Source organism: Eurypyga helias, unplaced genomic scaffold (genome assembly GCF_000690775.1).
Source record: "Eurypyga helias isolate BGI_N326 unplaced genomic scaffold, ASM69077v1 scaffold1275, whole genome shotgun sequence".
In the NCBI taxonomy this organism is placed as follows: domain Eukaryota; kingdom Metazoa; phylum Chordata; class Aves; order Eurypygiformes; family Eurypygidae; genus Eurypyga; species Eurypyga helias.
The window spans coordinates 481-20905 of record NW_010251838.1 but is presented as its reverse complement, the minus strand read 5'-3'; the positions used below and the strand labels follow the sequence as shown (position 1 = coordinate 20905).

At 41.2% G+C, this 20425-nt stretch overlaps 1 protein-coding gene across 1 annotated transcript in view; it reads right to left on the bottom strand.

The window, feature by feature from the left end:
- Positions 1–19735, bottom strand: part of MYO9A (myosin IXA) — a gene marked incomplete at both ends in the record, with an annotated part of 67094 nt that extends 47359 nt beyond the window's left edge. Inside the window, 4 exon segments of the mRNA XM_010152128.1 lie at positions 487–628; positions 1672–1793; positions 11921–12055; positions 19619–19735. Coding sequence (XP_010150430.1) covers positions 487–628; positions 1672–1793; positions 11921–12055; positions 19619–19735 — 516 coding nt within the window.
- Between the last annotated feature and the right edge of the window lie 690 nt (positions 19736–20425).

Sequence of the window (20425 nt, the reverse complement as noted above, 5' to 3'; positions counted from 1 at the left end):
TTGCTTCTGCTAATAGCTGGCATGAATATAAATAGGGTCAACTTTGAAATCATCTGCATGGGAATTTTATAGGTACCTGCAGCAGAGAGATGTCGAGACCTATGCTCATGTAACCTGCATTAAAAAATGGCTAATGATGGAAAAAAAACCCCACATTGGGTTTTCTACACAAATGAAACCCAGAAAGGCTGCCAAATACCTAGTTTCAACTGATCTCTAGGATGTAGCATTAACCTCAGAACACATCCCTAAATTCTTCCCCAAAAAGCCAACACAAGGAGCTTGCAACGTGGAGGAGAACAGGAAGACACAATCCCCACCACCTTCTCATTTCAGCCAAACTTTTCATCAAAGACTTTTCTCCTGACTCTTTTCTAGCCAAGTCCTCTCCAAAACATCTCTGTGAAGCCTTTGGGGCTCTCCTTCCTCATCACAGCTAGATGATTTAAATGAAAACAACTGCTGGGGAACAGCTGGGGGACAGACCTTCACTCCGTACTTCACTTTGCCTGCGTAGTGTTTGATGATGAAAGCCGGCTCCATGACTGCTGGAAATTCAATGTAAGAGTTCCCTTCGTGTTGACGCTTAAACTTGTCCAGCAGTGTCTGGTTTGTGGCTTGAGGAAAACTGAGTGGAAAGAATTAAAAAAAATGATGGCTATAAACCCAACGAAAAAGCTTTTACACTTCTTTATTGACCACAAATGGAAAAACAGAGATATTCTGAGCTTCCACTTCTGCACGTGCAGGTATTAAGCAATCACGATTTTGTATGCTGTTACGTGCTTATATACAAATACAAGGTATATCTGGTGTCTGAAGAGCTCTTAATTGATCCAGTAATGGTCTGAAATCAGTTATAAAAGCACAACATATGCAGCATAGTGCACTGTATGCCCACTGCATGGAGATTAGTCCAGGTAGCTGCATTTATCTGAAAGTTTCTGTCATTGGATTTGAGGCTTAGACTGCTCCTATATCCATGGGGTATTGACACATTTAGGAAATACTGAGCTGTTTTGCCTACAAATCTCACTTCAGTTGCCCTTCACATAGAGAAAACCAGCACATGCATCCGATGGGAGATCCCTTACGCTTGGAAGTTTCCACCAAAAGGCAGGTCTAGAAGTCACAAAGTCATTTGGTAACTTCTACAGAGACTAGCTGGATGGATATAACCAAGCATGCAAATCTGAGCTGCATCCATGAAATCCTATGGAAGCACAGCCCCTACATACGAGTGCCCTCAATGCACTCTGGCCTAACTTTTTACAGTAAATTATTATAGTCCAGTAACAGCACCCACACAACCTGCTTTAACTCATGAACTCGGATTCTCCCTTCACTCAGCTCAACTTCAAGCATCTTTGTGTTGTTACACCACAGGGGACTGGGAGAGAAATAAGGAGAGAAGCAAAGGAAACCATTGCTCTTCCCTTTACCAGAAGAAATTCTTGAAACAGAATTTTACGTATTAATTTTGTTCAGCTTCCTGATTCTCCACTGCTTGCATTATCACCTTGGAAACAAAACTAGAGACATAAGATAAATCAGACTAGCGAGCTACCAGCATCTTTCTGGGAAGAATCACACGACGTTAAGACTTAAGGATAAACACCTTTTAAGTGAAAACCCAAATATCATTAGCAAAACCAACAGCTTCCTACTCACTTGCTTTCCTCATCCAGCAGATGGAGCAGACCCGTCGGCTTCTTACTGATCAGGTTGATGCAGCCAGAATTGTCTATGTAATCGATGTTGTGCCAGCTAATTCCTTCTGTTCTATATTCCTCCTAAAAAAACACCCACAGATATTATAACAATATTGGGTGCAAGCAAAAAAAGGGGGAAATTCAGAAGTTTTCAAGGAAACTGATGCGCCCTTTACCAAAATGAACATTTTTTCTGCTAATATGCCACCAATTTTTTTTTTTATGCAAAAGAAAATTATGAAAAAGCATTTTACAGTTCGAGGTGCACCAGATTTTTGCTCAGACACAGGTTAGCTGTACGCCAGACTACGCCTGCGAAGGATGCACGGCGTGTTAGGCATCATTGCTTCTTGCTTGCTTTTTCCTCGCTTGCTGTTAGAGCCTTATACGATGTATTTGCATCAGCTAATATTTATTATTTAGTTGCTAGAAGAAAACAAGATATTAATTTAATTACACAGAAAAAGCAATATAACTCCCTTTCCTGCTTCACTGGGCTCTACTCTATCTCACAACATGAATGGCTGTGCTATAAGGGCTAACAAGGAGACCTCCAGCTAACAGAAATCACTGCTCCAACACCAGCAGAACCGTGACGCTTTACAGTAAAAGTGAGGATCTGTCCCCAAATTCATGCTGAGGAAAAAAAAGCTATTTATTTTCCACCAAAATAACTACAACCCATGCTCTTTTATAAAGTTCATCTCCTCCAAGATCATTTTCAACTGGATTGCTTTGAGAAGCCTTTCACAGAAATTATTTTAGGGCATCTGGAAGACAGTAGAATTTAAAATTCATAATTTTTATCATATGTTTTTAAGACTTGTGACTCACTCTCAAAACAGCAGTATTGGAAGTGCACCTTACTCCATGTGTTGGAAAAAGTTGCACCAATCCAAGCTGCATTTTGATGGCAGATTTGAAGAACAAAATCCTCAAAATTGCACTAATATGATGCAGCTTCATACAGCTGCATTGCTGCTTCTGCTTTTGTTTTTAGTATGAGAAAAAAACTTTAAACAAAATTATGTTCTTTCAACTTGCCAATGTATCCTCATCCAAAATTAACATGAACGCTACATGTACTATTTTTAGAATTAAAGACCCTGAGTTGCTTTAAGACATCGCACAAGGAAATTTTTGCTACAAAACTACAAGGTCCCGAATTCAGTATATGAGACATCATGCACCTTTACACCAATGACACATACTCTATGCATGTGTGTGCAGGCCTAGAAGGAGCTTTTAATGGCCCTAAAGCCTTTCAGGTTCAAAATATAACAAATTTTGTGGGAAAAAAAATATCACGAAAATAAGGAACAACTCCACATTCTGAAGTTCATTTTTCCTTTCATTTTTTTCTTTTAGGTTCCTGCAGAGCAACCAGGACACAGCAGGGATGCAGAGATTCACAAGTCCCTGCTTAACTATAGGCATTGAGAAATCATATATTTGACTAAGATGCGTTACATTTTACAGCACAAGTCAGGGAAAAAGCTTCTGCAAGTCAATCCAGCCAACTGTGGAAGACTGCATATTTCTTGAGCAAGCGTGAGCTTCTCCTGAGTGATTTAAAAGAGAGAGAAGGTGATGCGTGCAGCGGTAGTGGGAGTCGGCATCGTTTATCAACCGCCCGCTCCTGACAGCTGCTTAATCGGATGCAGGGTCCGTCAGTCCCAGCTTTACCCGCTCAGGACTGGTCCTGAGCATCTGGAGAGCGATAAACCTAGTTGTGATGAGAACAGAAGAGCCTTATTTTAGTGGAGATGGGTGTCTGGTGCATGTTACTTGGCTTGCCTATTTCTTATCATTACTTTTTCATGAACTACTTGTATGGGGGCTTTGCATATGGTTTCCCCCCGCAGTTACCTAGAGTTTTAAGTCTGCATATATCTAAACCAGGCACACACCATCACACTGCTCTAGAAGCCCACGAGCCATCCATCGCTCTGCATGGGACGTTCAGCTGCTTCACAGTGAATATTGCTGTAAACTCTCCTGACCACACTAAAATCTTCGACTACTCCTACGACCAGTGCAAAAAAACTCATTAGCAATGCCAGCTGTTGTGTGGTTTTGGTTTCTGTTTTTTTTTTTTTTTTTTAAATATATGCCAGTAAATGACCGTAAAGGACCAGAGTTCAAGGTCTCTACTTCTTTAGGCTCATCTTCCGCTCAGTTTCAGATGGTGCGTGTCCTGAGGCCAGTCATCACATACCTCCTGGCCTCAGTCTCTTCAGCTGCAGGATTTTGGCTAATTTTCCCTCCTCTGCTCTTTTTCCTCTGGGCTGGGTCAGAAATACTTACTCCCAGGCTGTGGGGTTGTTCCCCACATCTGTGTGTCCGTTGCTCCCTCCCTTCCGTTCCCAATGCAACCTCTTGTTGTGTTGGCCAAATACAGAGAGGGATTCAAGTCCTCAACTAATAACCTTTCCCACAATAACTCAGATATACGTTCTCATTTCAAGACAGGCACATATGCAACAGCAGAAACCTTTCCAGAGCAATTGCTCCAAAGCTTAAATGGAAAAAAAATCCCCCTTATTTCTTTGTTCCTAGCATTTATCCAGTTACTGATTTGGTTGCCTTCAGAATCACAGATGGGGAGAAATAACTATGGCTCTGTGATTGACTGATGTGGCTGATGGTAAAAAAGGGGGCAAAACATAGCATGCAGTGCTCTTTCAGCTTTTATCAAGCCCAAATAGAAAACTGAAACATATTAAGAAGGAAATGTAGAACAAAATGATTAATTATTTGCATGGAACTGTGTGCAAGGGAAATATAGCACTTTCTGTTTCTGAAAGCATGGCAATCCCCGCTTCAGAAATGCTGGAGTAAATCGCAAGAGCAGAGGAAAGCCCATTCACCTCCTCCCAGAGCGAGCTAGATAAGCCCCAGGAGTTTATCTGCCCAAGCCTTTCATTGCTGAGGCATAGGAAAACCTTGTTTACACAACAAAAATTCCCAAAATAAAGTGGGAAATCAACTGAAAAATCCCTTTTCCCAGCATAGCTCCATTTGGGAATGCTTCCCATCATGTCCCCACTGTAAAAATTCACATAATCTAGAGCCATATGCCCCAATGCGATACATAGGCAGATACTTTTGGATGTCTAAATGCATATATTTTGCCTAAAAATTCACAACTAAACAGAAGCGTGTGAAATTTCTCTCTTCTTGATTCTAACACCGTCTGCATCAGCTTCAGACAGTGTTTGCCAAGTGAGAAACGAGGAATTAAACCCCCTTCCACGTCTCTCTCCATTCCTAGATTACTTCCCCAGCTTAAAATAACATCCAAATAGTCTTACAAAAAAATTACACGTCAGTGTGTCACCTACAAAAATACAAACCTTTGCAAATACAAGCTTAGAGCCACTAAATCTAAACATATAAATTGTTTGTGTCTTGACTGCTTACCCAGTAACAAGGTACCATCAACCTTGCAGATGCTGATGGACAAGAAGATATGAATAATGTCTCAAAAAGCTCAGTTCAAAAAGTAGAAACAAAGCCATATTATGCAAACTATATTAAATATCTTCCAGGAAATAACATAATGTTTTAAAAATTACATTAAAATAGGTCATTGTTATAGGATAAACTGAAGGACCTAAACTTTGTAAAAGCTCCTTTCTGGATATGTCCATACACACATGTATCCTAAAATCCATTTTGGGGAGCTTGGGAAAGCTTTTCCAAGGCTGGAAATGGCTGCAAGGCATGGGAAAACCTCTCCATCCAGGAAAGATCCATGCAGGATCCATCCATCCAGGAATTAATCCATCCCATAGAGGATTAATTGCTTGTCCATTAAATACAGGTGGGCATCATGCGCCGGTCTCAGCAGAGTCATCCCATCATAATTTGATAATTAAAATGAGCTTGATATGATACAATCCTTGGATTGGGAAAACATGGTAAGAGAGCTCCCAAATGAACGAGACCAATGTCTGGTTTGGTGCCGGCGCTTATGAGCTGCAGACGACGCCGATGCCTTGAGTTCCCGACATCCCCCAGAAGAGGATGCCGAGGCTTTCATTTATGAACACGGATTTTTAAGTTTGTTCTCAATTTAAGTAGAAAAAGAATTTATACACATATATATAAACATATACGTTTAAAAGAAATATAAGCTATATATTTTTAATAACGCGCCAGCAGACGCAGTATATATAAATACGTATCCACATGCGCTATAAATACACAATCTATAAGCAGGTTTATAAGCTGCTCTATTTTAATGATGTCGTCTGGCAATGCAGGGCTTCTGACAAACAGCCTTCCCCTGCATTTCTTCACGTTCCCAAGTCACTGCTGCAAGATTGTCCCAAGCAGGCGATGAGCAGAGGGGACCGTGACCATCACACTCCTCCTCCCTGACACACGCAGGAACACCAAACCCTCTTCAGATCATCTGCAGCACGAACCACCTCCAACCCTGTACTTCGTTAAGGACTTTATCAAACCCACTGAATCTGCCTATTCATCTCGCCAGCTTCTTGCCCAAATAATTCTGCTCTAGCACAATTGTGTTTGTTTTTAACTAAAAAAAAAAAAAAAAAAGAAGCTTGGACCTTCTGTTGTGCATCTCCCAAATCAATTATGTTTTCCTCTCTTTTTCTACTAGGCAAAATATGAGTCTGAACCTTAAAAAGACACATTATCAAACTTGCAAACAGGAGCTCTCGGTGCATATATCTCAAGCGTTTTATGTTGTCAGCCACAATTATTTTCACAAAAGCTGGGCTTCACAGATACAGTACTTCTCTGCACTGGGCTTAGTCTAAAGGTCAGGGAATGAAATTCAAATCAAACCAAAAAAACAACCAAAGCAACCCAAACCTGTTTCTTTTGGATACCCAGTTCTACCGTAGAAAGGGTACAGAAAACTGCCCAGTCTTTACATCAGTACATCACACCAGGAAAGCTTTCTAAGATATTCTCCAATGATATTTTAAGCATGTTTTCTAATTTGTCTAGCTAGGATGCCACAACACAGATTTAAGAATACTACTTCTGTGGGTTCATATATGCTATATGGCAGGGGGTTGGCACTACATGATCTTTAAGGTCCCTTCCAACTCAAAACTATTCTATGAAATTACAGTATAAATACATAATATTACATATTACATAATATGAACATTCATCATCTGGAGAAACCGGTGAACCAAAGTATGGCAAATTAAGTCCCCCTGGACCCACTCCTGGCCACTCCGCACCCCAGGAGGGGAAGGACCCAAGCCAATGCTTCAAGGGACCAACGATAACAAGAGTTGTGTTTTATTTCAATCCTATAGTTCAAAATCTTCCTATCCTAAGGATAACATTCAAACAACTCTAAGCATCCTTTCTGATTTTAATATGAGTTACACACTCTAAGCATAAACATTCTTTTTATTTTCCCCCCAGATGCGAGTTACATACAGTGGCATATTGCCAAGCAATAAATCAGTAACTTGTACAGCTTATTATTTCTCCACGTCATATGGCACACAGCTGACAGCAGCATTTTTTGGAGGGCATCCGCTCTCCCTTCTCCTACGAAAACAGAAATTTGAACCAAGCCTCCCAGTCCTCAACGGTTGACTTCTAATGGTTGGCTTTTGTCTTCAGAGGCAATAAAGAGGTGTTCACGCCTAACCAGTGATGAGATACAGAAAAACCCCTTTCTGCAAGGAAGGGAAAAAGTCCTCCAAGCAGTAGGAGAAAGACCATTTTTAAATTAATTGTTTTTAAAGAATTTAAATTTATTTATTTTACATTTTCAATTTTACTTTCTCTAAGCAACATGGAAGGCTGCTGGGAGACAGAGCAGCATGGCCTGAGCAACACCGCATATCCAAGATGCTTTAAAATACTGCAGGCATCACAGCCATTTCACAGACCAAATAAACCACCTATTATTGCATCCTGTAACAAATTGATGCCTTTTTTAATTAATTCACTCCCACTGTGATGAACAAATTGTTATAATGTTCATGATTTAGTCCAGACTGTCAGATTTCTCCACCTATTACACAGGACCAGTAAAAGCTATTGGCCTCCCTAAATATTTACGGAGCTTTAGATAGCTGAGCAAACATTTCACATGACATGTTATCTTTATGAAATTAAGCTTTTTCTATCTGAGCAGGTTGAGGTTGGCTGGCTGGGACATCAAGCTCACCATGGACCATGCCAGAAAATAGACTTTACTCAACACCTGAGCTCATGCCAGTTGATTCCACTCCAAATAATAGGGTTTTTTTTTTCAGTCTCAACCTCAGTTATTCATCACTTTTTAAAACAATAAAAGGATGTCCTTGAAATTGAGGTTTGGCAGGTAGACAAGGGGTAGAAAATGGGGTAGAAAAGACATTTTCACAGCAATGTCTGTGGGATGGAAAGCCAGGGGATGACTTATCAACCTTTGTAAAGCATCAGCTGAAAACAGGGAAAAAGAGTGGGGTGGGGGTAACCGAATAGCCAACCATTGGATGAGCCTAAAAGCAGAGATGGGGGAAGATCAATTAGGTCAAAGATGACAAAGTTTGGAGAATGGGATACATAAAGAAATAAAAACTTGCATTCCTGGCCCTCAAATTGCCCAAGATCTGTAAACTTGGAGGAAACTCATATCATGGGTGCTATTTTACTGGTGACCTCCAAAACACATCTTTGTACACAGCAATTATTTCATGCAATGCCCTAAATTAAAACAAAAAAAAGAAAAAAAGAAAAAAAGAAGAAAGGCAGGCTGCAGTGCAGAAATGCTATTTTCCCCACTGAGAAGCACCTGGGTGTTATCTGAATGCCACAGCAGCTCTGGGCTTATCTCCTCTGCAGAGGAGGCCAGGGGATGAAGCAGAGCCGGGGAACAGAGAACCACCGCTGAGGCACGATGATCCCACAGCACATAAGGAGTGTAAGAGCTATGGGGGCGTCTCGCCTGGAGTCACCAGCCCGAGGGAGGGATGAGACCACGCTGCATGGTAGAGCTAAGTGTGTCTGCACTCTGCATGGAGCTTGGTGCAGGATGCTCCATCCTCCTGCGGCTCACAGCAAGCCACCAGCTACAGCCCCGCATTCAACCTCCACCTGCGAGATACACGGGGAGGAGAAAAACTTTTGCAAAGTGATGAGGCAGACTGTATTGAATTTACAATTCTTGCAGTAGCAATCTTTCTAGATTAATAAATACATCATTATCAGTCTGAATCCAAGAGTTTGCTTCTACAGACAGAACAAGATTCATGATCCCAGGCTTTATCGCCTGGTTAAGGTTTGTCTTTCTTGTACTCTTCCATCACCTGCTAAAGCATGTTCCCATGTACCGTGAATCATCACGACATCTTCCTTAGTGACCCAGAGCACACGGTTTAAAAACAAAGTGGTAAAGGAACATCAATAACTATCTTTACCCATGGCAGAACTCTAACATTTACCCTTTTTTTGCCTCCTCCTCCTATTTTACTATGAACAGTGGGCAGAGATGCTTTATCCTTACTCTCACGGTTGGCTCAAAGGGCGGAGGTTGCTACTGCAAAGACCGTTGCAGACTCTGGGTACGCAGCATGACCAGCAGCTGTATTTATAGGAGGCATCAGGCTGAAGCCAGACTGCCTGAGGGTGCCTGGGCCGGTTGTTTGCAAATCACTGGAAATAGTGTTGTGTTCAGACAGAAAGTTTAAAAAAAGATTCGCAAGCACGTTGTATTAGATTTCACAAAATTAAAAAAAAAAGGTTAAAATAATCCCACACTTCTGTCAGATGACTTTGTGGTAGGTATTTTGGTTTCCATAACATCAGCAGTATGCCACAGCAACATCATGGCCAAATACAAAAGTTCTATTATGATTTTAAGAAAAATCCTTAGCAAATACTTGTATTTGTCATTTCTTTTAGCAGAAGTGTCCAAATATCTCAGCAATCTGTTGTCAGCATCCTGCAAGCTTTGGAGATACAAGAAGCCTATCTCTGGATGCAGAGGACTCCTCCACTTCACATACCCATCACCAATAACCTCACTTGTTTTTCAGTCATCAAGACATCAAGTAAACCCTTGTAAAGCTATAAATATCTGAGATAAATTCACAATTCAAAGTACTATAACTATTCTTCCGTCGTGAAACACAGTATTAGCTACCTACAGTCTTCACCTGTAGACTAACAACTATCGTTAAGAAGCAGGTAATTTGGGCCAGCTAGGAAGGAAGGATATTCTGAAGGGCAAGATCTGAGTATCTATCAGCAGTCTTCTTTCCATCAGATCCACTCCTCCACATGCACCATGTAACTCCAAGAAGAGGAAAAGTAAATGATTAAATAACACAAATAATTCACCCAAGAATTGGCGCTCATGCAGCTGTACAGCTTATTTATACTTGTAGAAAGCAAACTCTGTAGAGATGACTGTGTTTTGCACCAGCAGAGCTTGCAGTGCTCCAGCCCTAGATGGATGATGTGCTCCGGCACCAAGAACTGGAATGAGCCCTTTGCAATTGGATGCATCCACAACTTCTCCTCTCAGCCATTCAGCAAATACCGATTTTAATGACTTCATGTGCTTGACAGATTTATAGGAGAACGCTAATTAGGTCACTGGTTATAAGCTGTTCCAAGGAGAATTACAGATTGCTGCAATCAGGAGCTCTGCATATACCCCTGGCTCAGGGAGGAGAACGAACCTGCTAAGAAACCCCAATCCAAGCATGGGAATTCCCTTATGGATGATGGCATCTTGGCTTGCCCTTGCAAAGCTGGCGGAGGCTGCCGAAACGCCAGCACCCTGAAATCCCGCCTCACCAAGGTATCACCTCTCTCCACCTTTGAGGAAGGGTCCTTCCACCCCAAGTCTCTTCTAGAAAATGTATCAGTTACCTTTATAAAAAAAATAACTCTATTTGCTTTGCAATAGTCTTTTAGTTTGCCTTTTTGTGGTGGATAGTGGTAAAATAGACCTCTTCCTAGAAATACAAAGACGTTTTCCTACTAACTTCTTAGGGCATCTGCTGAGTAGGGCGCAGCAGCATACATGGACCAGTTAAACTGAAAATGGATTTGAGCAGCTCTGTTCCATCTTCTTAACCGCAACAAAATTATAAGACTGTTAACAGAGAAGTCTCAGACTCTAGAGCAAACATCCCCCAAATGATCCACTCAGGGCTACATTGCTTATTTTTGACCATCCTCATATTCAAGGACACTTCTCTATTTGACTTTTCAGATCTCTTATAACACTGTAGAGGCCAAAATGAAACTATCGGTGTTTCTGGGAAGGGCTGGTTTAAATTTTTTTTTCTCAGGATTCAGCCTGCAGAGCACAGCTCATCAAATACTAGCTCTACTGAAACTAATGATAAGGAGGATTTCCCTCGGCCTCACCCAAAGAATAATTTTACCTGAAGGTAGGGCATGCAGACTGACATTAACAAAAGGCATTTTAAAGTTCTGCAACATATTTACTGTATTGTACAGCCCAATTATATGCTGTACATCCACAAAACATGTAGTTTGGCAGTTTTCTTGTCCTTGCTTGTTGTCAGATAACAAATGATGTTTGGAAAAGCCTCATCCCATCCTAATAAATTGACTATGCCACCTTACCTGCTAAATTATGGCCTGTACTCTTGTTATCTCTCTTACAGCACATCAATTTGAGGCTGGAAAGCAACACCCAGTCTTAACAAACCTAAAGGAAACTTGAAGTTCAACCTTTCCTAATCTACCATGGCTATCGGAGGTCGTAAGAATCTCAAGTCTGACCTTATAGAGCATGTATGAGAGTGACATTTCTGCTTCTTCCTCACAAATTAACACTGGAAAGCAAAAACCCACAAGATTGGGGTGGCATTTTCAACAGATGCCAAAAAATAATTCTTATGTGATATTAAATGATGCAGCAGCAATTCCAGGCAAAGGCAAGAAAGAAATTGCTCATAGATGAGCCCTCGGAGCATGTATCAAGGAGACAAAAGAGCAATGGTTAAGGTCTTCATGATGTTTGAGGGTACTTCTATCCCAAAAGGTTTATTTAAAACCAGGAAATCTCTGGCTGGATTTTATTTTACAGGTAGCAGTAAGTCATATGGTAAATTTGAATAATTCAATGTACACTACTTACCATAAAAGAATTAAAGGGTCAATTTAAGAACTTCATTGATGTAACAAACTCATGTCAACACTCATTGGCATCAGAGAGTAGGTATTTACAGACCTACCTGTTCAAGTTTAAAGATGTGTTGGTTAAAATAGTGCTGCAAGCGCTCGTTGGCGAAGTTAATGCAGAATTGTTCAAAACTATTATTTTCATAGTCTTCAAACCCAAAAATATCAAGGACTCCAATGGATAAAGTCTGCAAGAAAAGTAAGAATACGGATTAGAATAAAATCACATAAAGTAATGGATTGTTTGTACACACTACATAATCAACAGCATACAAACAGAATTAAATATACTTAATAGCAGGACTTCTAATTTTCACTGGAATTGTTGATATTATGCCATCTGGAAGACTTCACCTACATCAGAGAGACAACATGTAACCTTAGATATCTGGACAGATGGCCTTTTTTTAGAAGAATAGTCCCTTCAGAGTTTGGTTGCTGTTTTTTTCTTTTTTAATTTATAGACAAATTACCATCTTTGAAGAAACCTGAACCCTGTTGCATGTTATTGTATTGGATCTAAAACAGCATTTATCTTTTGAGGAAAAAATGGGGATAGGGTTGGGAAAAAAAGGCTTACACTAAGAAGACAGTCTACAGAAATGTGCCTACAAGGTGAATACAGGGTGTCTAGGCAAAAGTGGATCTTTCTCCTTTGTGTAGGTACTGGTTTTCATAAAACTTGAGCCTGTTGGATGGATTTGGTAAACCTGGAGGAAGAGGGACATGGGGAGGTGACAGCAGATAAACCTAATTGACACAGGGATCCAGGGTGACAAAGAAGCTTAACTAAGTTATAATTTCTGCTGCAACTTCCAAACCTGTTTATGACTGTTCTGTTAAAGAAGTACTTAACAATTAGTTACAAATAATACTCAGACTGTGTCCACCCAGCCAGCCTGTTGTCATCAGAAAAGGAGTGAACAGCCTGAAGGACATGTGCATGGGGAGCTCCACCAGCAGTTCGCTAGTGAACCACGCTGCGGGGTCCAACCAAAGCCATCTCACTTAGACATGTTGATACATTACAATTAATTAAATAAAAATATTGAGACGTAAAAGCATTAGCACTGGTCAAACGAACCAAACCCTAAGCAGAGAGGAGAAACATCTCCTCCTCTCCACCTCAGAACCTGAGAGTTGCCTGGCACCCTGGTTTTAATTTTATTGGTCTTATCTGCACGACGGATTTCACAAGACTACTTTCCTAAGACTCACCTAACTCCACTGCCAGAAATATAAACCAGACTATCCACAAGTCTTTCTACATTGCAGTTTGTCCGTTTTCAACAGATCACATAGTGTGGGAGGAAAATAGTCTTTCTGCGCTTAACTCCTGACCAGGGAACCACCTACGGTTGGAACAGACACAGTTGCCGTGGGCACAGCAGCCACCCGGCTTGTGAGTTGAAGCTTTGTATGATACGGGCTTCAGCTACCAGAACAAGTGAAAACACAACAGAAAAAGCATGTAAGCACAACAATAATACACTAACAAGAGGTCTTTGGCTACTTTATCCTTCTCCCAAGCTTTTCTCCCCATTCCAGGGCCAGACAGACTCTACCTCTTCACCCCCACCCATGCCACAACAACGATGACTACTGAAGGTCCTTGGCCAGCTTCCCAGAACTTTGCATCATTTGGCAAAACGCCCATGAGAAACAGCCTCTTGACCAGAAGATGGAAATTGGGAAGCCACCAGACCAAGGAACTGAGCCTGGCAAAGGCATTTGCTCTCACTCGCTGCTTCCCAAAGCCAAGCATCCTTCTCCTGCTTGTCCAAATGAATGTGGCAATTGTTTTGTTCACAGGTATATTAATTAAACAACAGCCTAACATGCAGAAATCCTCTGCTTCATCTTTTTTTTTAAAATAGACTTCAGTAAGAATGCTTCTTAAACTCTTTTTATAATTAGCAGCTCATATTTTATCTATATTATACATGGAAAAAGGGATGATGGAAACAGGACAAAACGACTTCTCATCCACGACACTGATGCTCGATTCACACTGCCCTTGCGTAAGCAAACCCTGACACCGACCACCCCACTGCCGTGCAGGACTCTCCCTACAGTCCACAAGAGCTCCCTAAAACTACCCTAGAAAAAAGTCACTATTGAACTACATAAAAACAAGACTTAGAAGATAAAATGCTCACACTTCCAGAATTCTTATGAAATTACTGACATCAGCTTTCAAAAGCACTGCACTAATGCTCTGTGGAAATGGTTAAGCCGCTGCCACAAGTAAACACTTTAAACAAGGTTTTCAAGCTCTCACAAAGATAATTCAGTAAGAAATAGCTGAGCACAAAAAAAGTTCCCCCCCTTTTTTTTTTTTCAATGCTGGTTCATTTACTGTGTTGAAACTGTTATCAAATATATTTTAATGTGTGCATGTAAATGCATTTATAAAGCAAAATATAAGAGTTATATATAGAAAAAAATTGGCTATTTCAGTTTTAAATATATTTTCAACTATATTTTGAAGTTGCCTTTTTATATTTTTTTGCTGACACCCAAAATGAAAACAAGCTCAGACAGGTAAAATGCAGAGAACTAAGGAAGATCTGTATTTAACAAAATCACTGCAGGTATCAAACCTCGCATACAAGATGAGGATGGTTAATTCTGCCATGGTTGTTACACGGGGAAAACCAGCATTTTTCTCACATCACTGACTATGAGGATACCTCCTGAACACCTGCCGAATACAAATTTTAAGATGTGGAGTTTTTTCCCCGAGTTTCACGCCAGAGAAATTACAGCAGAGCTCTTGTGGTGGTGAATCAGGTCGTTGGCGCTCTGTTGCACGAGGCAGCATCGCAGAGTTTCCAAAAGAAAGAGGTCAACACATGTAAGTTGGGAAGACTTCTAAAAATGAGAAATTCGTTTTTATGGCTGTTTTTCTGCCTTCCTGCCAAAAAAATTTCATGGTACCTGCACAAAAGGGTTATACCAATTTTTCCATTATAAAGCAGCACAAATCTACTAGTTGAGAGTCATTTCTTATAGTGAGTTAAAGAACATTATTTCCATGGAGGTATGTGTAAATTATTTGGTTAAACTGGCTGAGAAAAGCATGTAATCTGGCTGGTTTTAAGGCTAAGTTTGCAGTCCAATATTTAAAGAAAATGACCACAGGAATTTCTCATTTTCAAATCTTCTAATTCTTCAATTTCAAATTCACACTTTGGACGAGTAGTGTAAGTGCAAAGATGTAATATAACTTACACCTCAATTAGCCAAGTCTAGTTTATGTGTTAATGATGTTCCCTTACCAAAACTAACATTTAAAATCAACAAGCAGCCAGCGTGGACACGTATGCAGCAGGCAACTGTATTACTTGGTATATCAAATCTATAGCAAAATCCCTGTAATTAAAAGCAGACGTCTACAAGGATTTTTAAAATTTGGTTGAACCCTGGGTTAGTAAGCACTTCTTGGTTGAGATAATAAAAAGTGACCTCATGCTTTTCAGGTGACATTTAAACACAGAGCACGAGTTTTAAGGGCTTTTTGGCCAATTATGATCTTGAAGCTACATGCCCTCCAATTCCCAAGCCACCAATAAACAGTGATCGTTGGAGCGGATTTATGTCACCCCAAATGCACATTGGTGATGTCATTGCACCACAGAGGTATATTTTGGCAATCACAAATAGATTTGCTTCAAATTCTGGGGAAAAAAATCTTTTTTTTTTTTTTACTGATTTTTTATTTTTTGTTTTAAATGGTTTTAAATTTCTTTTTTTTTACAATATTCCAAAGCCAATACTGAAGAAGAAAAAAAGCCCAGCATCAAACCCCATCAACACTAAATCTAAACGACTGCTCCAATCGACATCACCACAACACACATGATGACTATTATATAAAGTCAGAGGGCAGTGATCTGCTACAAATTTGGATAGCCAGGAATTAATGAGTTGATTAAATTTAAATGAATTTTCTCCATGGCCATGAATTCGTGTTCACCATCACCACCACATATGCAGCACCTCATCTGAAAACAGCAGCAGTGTTATTTAGGAACTACATGGGAAAAGCTTAAAAAAAACCCTTGGAAGAAATGCCTTTTGGTCCACCACGATCTACAATATATCATCGTTTTAAGCAACGAGACGACTTCTAACAATTCTTAACCTAATTTATGGAAGGGGGATTAAATAAGAGACTCTGAGGTTTAGTAATCTAGTTCTCAAGAGGAGGAAAAATCTCCAACCTCATTAATAAAGGTCAAATTTCAGACAGTTTGTAGGGGATCATGAGAACATAAAAGAAGCTAAAACCGATAGACAAAAGACCAAGGAAAGCAGAGTCAGTGAAACCAATACACAGCAGCACTGCTATGAGCCTAACACAGGCCGTATCAAATAACTTATTCACAACTCAGTTCAGAAATAACTTGCTACGAATCCTGTCAGCAAGCAAGATAAGCCAAATCCCACTGTGTTTTCCCAAAATAATTCACTGTATATTTAACTGAATTTGGGTATCAAAGGCCTGATTTACATCTTTCAAATACTTCCTTGAAAAACAGTGGAAGAACGACGTCCGGGTGTTTATTTTTTTTACCCAGCTCCCTCTTTTGATCTTCTCACTGCTGACATCAAATAAACACACATACTGGGATTATGAAAATTGTCTCCATTCCCATTGTCCCAAGTTCTCCCAGGGTCTCGACTTTGTCAGGATCTAGGTTTTCTTCCCACCTATCACCAAACCACCTGGTCCATCAGCAACTATGTAGGCTTAACTAGCTATAAATAGGCTCCCCGTCAAATACTGTCTGCACTGGTCAGTGTTATATCCCCCACTGGTTTGGGCAAGCATGAGTTTCGCTCAACACTGTTGCCCTAGGAGGCTGTGACCTCAAAACCCGTGACCTACCACAACCAGGCGAATGGTAGCTCGGGTCAAGCCTACTTCTGTAAAGACTATACAAGCTCTCCACAACTGTTTTTACAGGACAGCTGTGTATGACCACTGAAATCAATATTTACACTCACGAAAAGATCTATTTGCATATACATTTTTCTCGCCAACTTCAGATGCGGTTCTGCTCCCCTCTACACTCTGAACTCGGATGGTTTTGAGCCTTATTCTACCTCTGCATAACATGTCTGTCATATAAGAAAGCCCCTCTGCCAAAAATCCATCATCTGACAACCTTCTGAACCTTCACAACCTGTGGGATTATTTCAAAATATACCTTAAAAGTCAGAGGGATATAGGTGGCAAGCGTGGGCTGGGATTAAGCCAGGACATTTGCTGCAGGGTGAGTCACATATTGCTCACCCACTGCAAACTCAGGAATAGGCAACTTTTTGCGGTGAGGTGCAAGATTGTATTTTTCTTTTATAAATCAGAGACTCAGTTGTGTTTATGAGATTTTTTGAGGGAGCTGGTAGATGCCAGCAAGTAGATGCCATGCAAGTGCAGAGATCCTGCCTTGCAGCAAGGACCTATTTCCAGGTTAAGAAGAACCCATATCCTCATCTGGGGTTTCTCCAAGCTGAAAAGAATGTCGAGATGACTGTGAAGTGGTAGGAAAAAACCAAATGAATTGGCGTCAGCTTGGTTCCTTCAGGACAGAGAAGGCTGGTAATTGCTGGTTGGTGTCTCAGCAGCAGCTGCAGGGCCCAGGATGCCCTCAGCCCCTTGCTGGCAGTAACACTATTCCTTGAGGGCAAAGAAGCAGCTATTCCCAGTCCTGCCTGGTCCCAGTCAGGGGCTAAAAAAAAGGTCGAGGAGGTGATGCCATAGGAAAACTCGAGAGAAAATTGGCTAGTCAATGTTTAACGAAGCCGCTCTCTACAGCTCTGTGCAATGCACACAAACTCTCTTCTTCAACCTCTCTACCCATAAAGGGGCAGAATTCAAGCTTTTTCATGATTTCTGGGAGATGTGTGAAAAACAATCAATGTTCATAGCGGATTCTAAAGATAAACCTAATTACTCCTGTCTCTAGAATTTCTTGGTATTTTGGGCACCACCTTCCTGTTTCAGAAAAGCTGGCCCATGTACAGCTCAGGACCGCCTCGCTGGATCTCGCCGCTGGTACGAGGCTGCATGTTCCTGCGGCTCCGGGTCCTGGGCGTTTGCCAGCGTAGGCGGATCTGCTCGTGTACAAGGGCAATGCCGCTCCCAGCGCTTGCTGCCTGACCTGGATCTTATTGCTACTCCATGCGATTTTGGGAAAAAAAAAAAGGAATTGGGAATTCATGAGACGATATAGGGAGACAGGCAAGGGTAAGGTGGCTACGGTGAACAGGAGTTATGGCTAGAGGAAGCAGAGGGTTAATATGCAGCGGCAATGCTGGAAAACAGCATGAATTTGGGCTGTTCTGGCTTCTACGTGCTGAGATTTGAGGTTGGAAACCAAAGTTTAATGGCCCATAAACACCTACCATTGTGCCCTGCTATTACACACATGCTGACTAAGCAAGCAATAGTGTCCTAGTCTGATTTTGTATTTAAATATTATGGGACACATAATATTGTTTAAAAAAATCATTGGATCATTATGAAAAATATAGTATTTGAGATGCATTTACTTGTCAAAACAAATCCTTTTCTGCTTCACCAAATACACAAGCAAGTGGTGGTTTTTTTTTTTTTCTGACAGCCCATACAAAACTTTTGATGACTTGGAAAAAAAAACAGGAAAGAACACAACATTTTTGGTAAAATATTAAACAGAGGGAGAGGAAGCATGTGCAGTCAGAAGACAGGCTGGATATCACCCGCTTTAACAACCTTTCTTGTTAGAAAAGGGTATTACCAAATTTTATACGGATGTATTTATGTCCAGTCTATAATCATGCTCTGCAAGCACTTCTATGGAGTTAACTAAAGGACTGGCTACACTGCAAGCCTCTGCAACTTCGGTCCTACGGCATAATTCAAACGTAATGTTAGCACTTAGCAAAACAATCCTCCTTTTGGCAGCTGCGGCTCCAGCTTGGACGTACAACCCCCAAACCCCACCCCCCCACACACTGCTGGCCCTTGCCCAAAATTTCCCAGCCAAGGGTAGTTGGCAAGCTGCAAGCACGTGCGTGCGTGGACGCATCTGTGCACCCATGCTTTTCGGTGTCAGCATCCTCACGCCGTGATAAGCGCAGATCAATACACGAGAGGTTTTGGAGAGGATGTCCTGGGCTGTAGCATCCAGCCCCTGCTGTCGCAGGAAATGTCATGTCATCCCTTCCATCAATTCTTTGGGAAAGTAGTTCGGCAGCACACTGGCTTCGCTCTTCCCATCGCGACTTCTTTTCCCCCTAATCTCACTTTTCTGCTCGTTACAGATGTGCTATCTCAGTACCTACCAACACCACAGCTTGTTCACCTTTTCTCTTACTTTTATGGAGCAACTTCATCAAAATACCTTGCGTTAGCAAGATTTCCTTTTTTTTCCCCTCAATTATATACAGTCCTATAGTTTTACACACAATGAGGAAAATTATTTGGCATTGCTCCTGGAGGGGGTGGGGAACAGGCTTCTATGGCTATAACAAAACCTCTTCCCCAGCTGCTTTGAGGATATATTATTCGAGAGGCTTCACCCTTCCTGGCTCAGCAAACACCACTTAAAATAATGATGTACTCAGTCTAAAATATTAACTGAGGAAAAATTAACTTTATATTAAGCAATGTGCAGTTAGGAGCTTGGGTAATGTTTTATCCCGTAGTTACCTATTTTAAAAACACAAAAGCATAGCCAAAAGAGCTGGTGAGACGTTACCTTGGTGTTTTCCTCCATGTCCTTTGAGTTGAGGAGCGCGTGGTTAATTCTGAACACTATCCAGTCAAACAGGGCGCTGTACAATGATTTAGCCATGGAGTTTCGCACGGTCACAGCCTGAAAGAGAAAAGAAAAAGGTGATTGGAAACGATTCTTGCTCTGCACTGAAATGGGTTTGGCTTCTCAAGAGCCCATGTCCAGCGTTCACATTTCTCCCTTGCCAAGGCTTTTGTCTACTGTTTTAGTTTATGCCATGTATTGACGCCATCGGGAGCTGGTTGCAATCCCAGGGCTGTGAGATGTGCCCCTTGGCTTGGTTTCCTTTGATGCATCCAAGTAGATGATGCACGAGATCACACCATAAATTCCATCACTGGCGGTGAAATGAAAAGAAATGAAAACTATATTAAAAATATGTACTTAACTTCATCGAGATCCTTGAAGAGTTTATTCATGGAGAAGGAAATAGGAGGGTGGATACTGCAAAGCAACAACAGCAAGTGATGTGAAAGCACATGCTGCGGCAGGCAGCGCCTGGTACCAGCAGAAGGTTTGCAAAGAGGGAGGCTAAAGCCCGTCGAGGAGATCTGTGAGCATTGCTGAAAACTTGAAGTTTTCCAGGTACGGCCCACAGGAACTACAAATCACGGCAGGCAGACTCACTGCTTCTCCAACAGCTCCCCTAGCAAGGGGAATAGCACCTCTGAAGTGCCATCCCCACCACAGTGCTCTCAGCCACCATGAAAACAGACTGTGCTTCACTGACAGTGATGAAAACCAAGACCAGAGGAGAGAACCTGGGCTGTG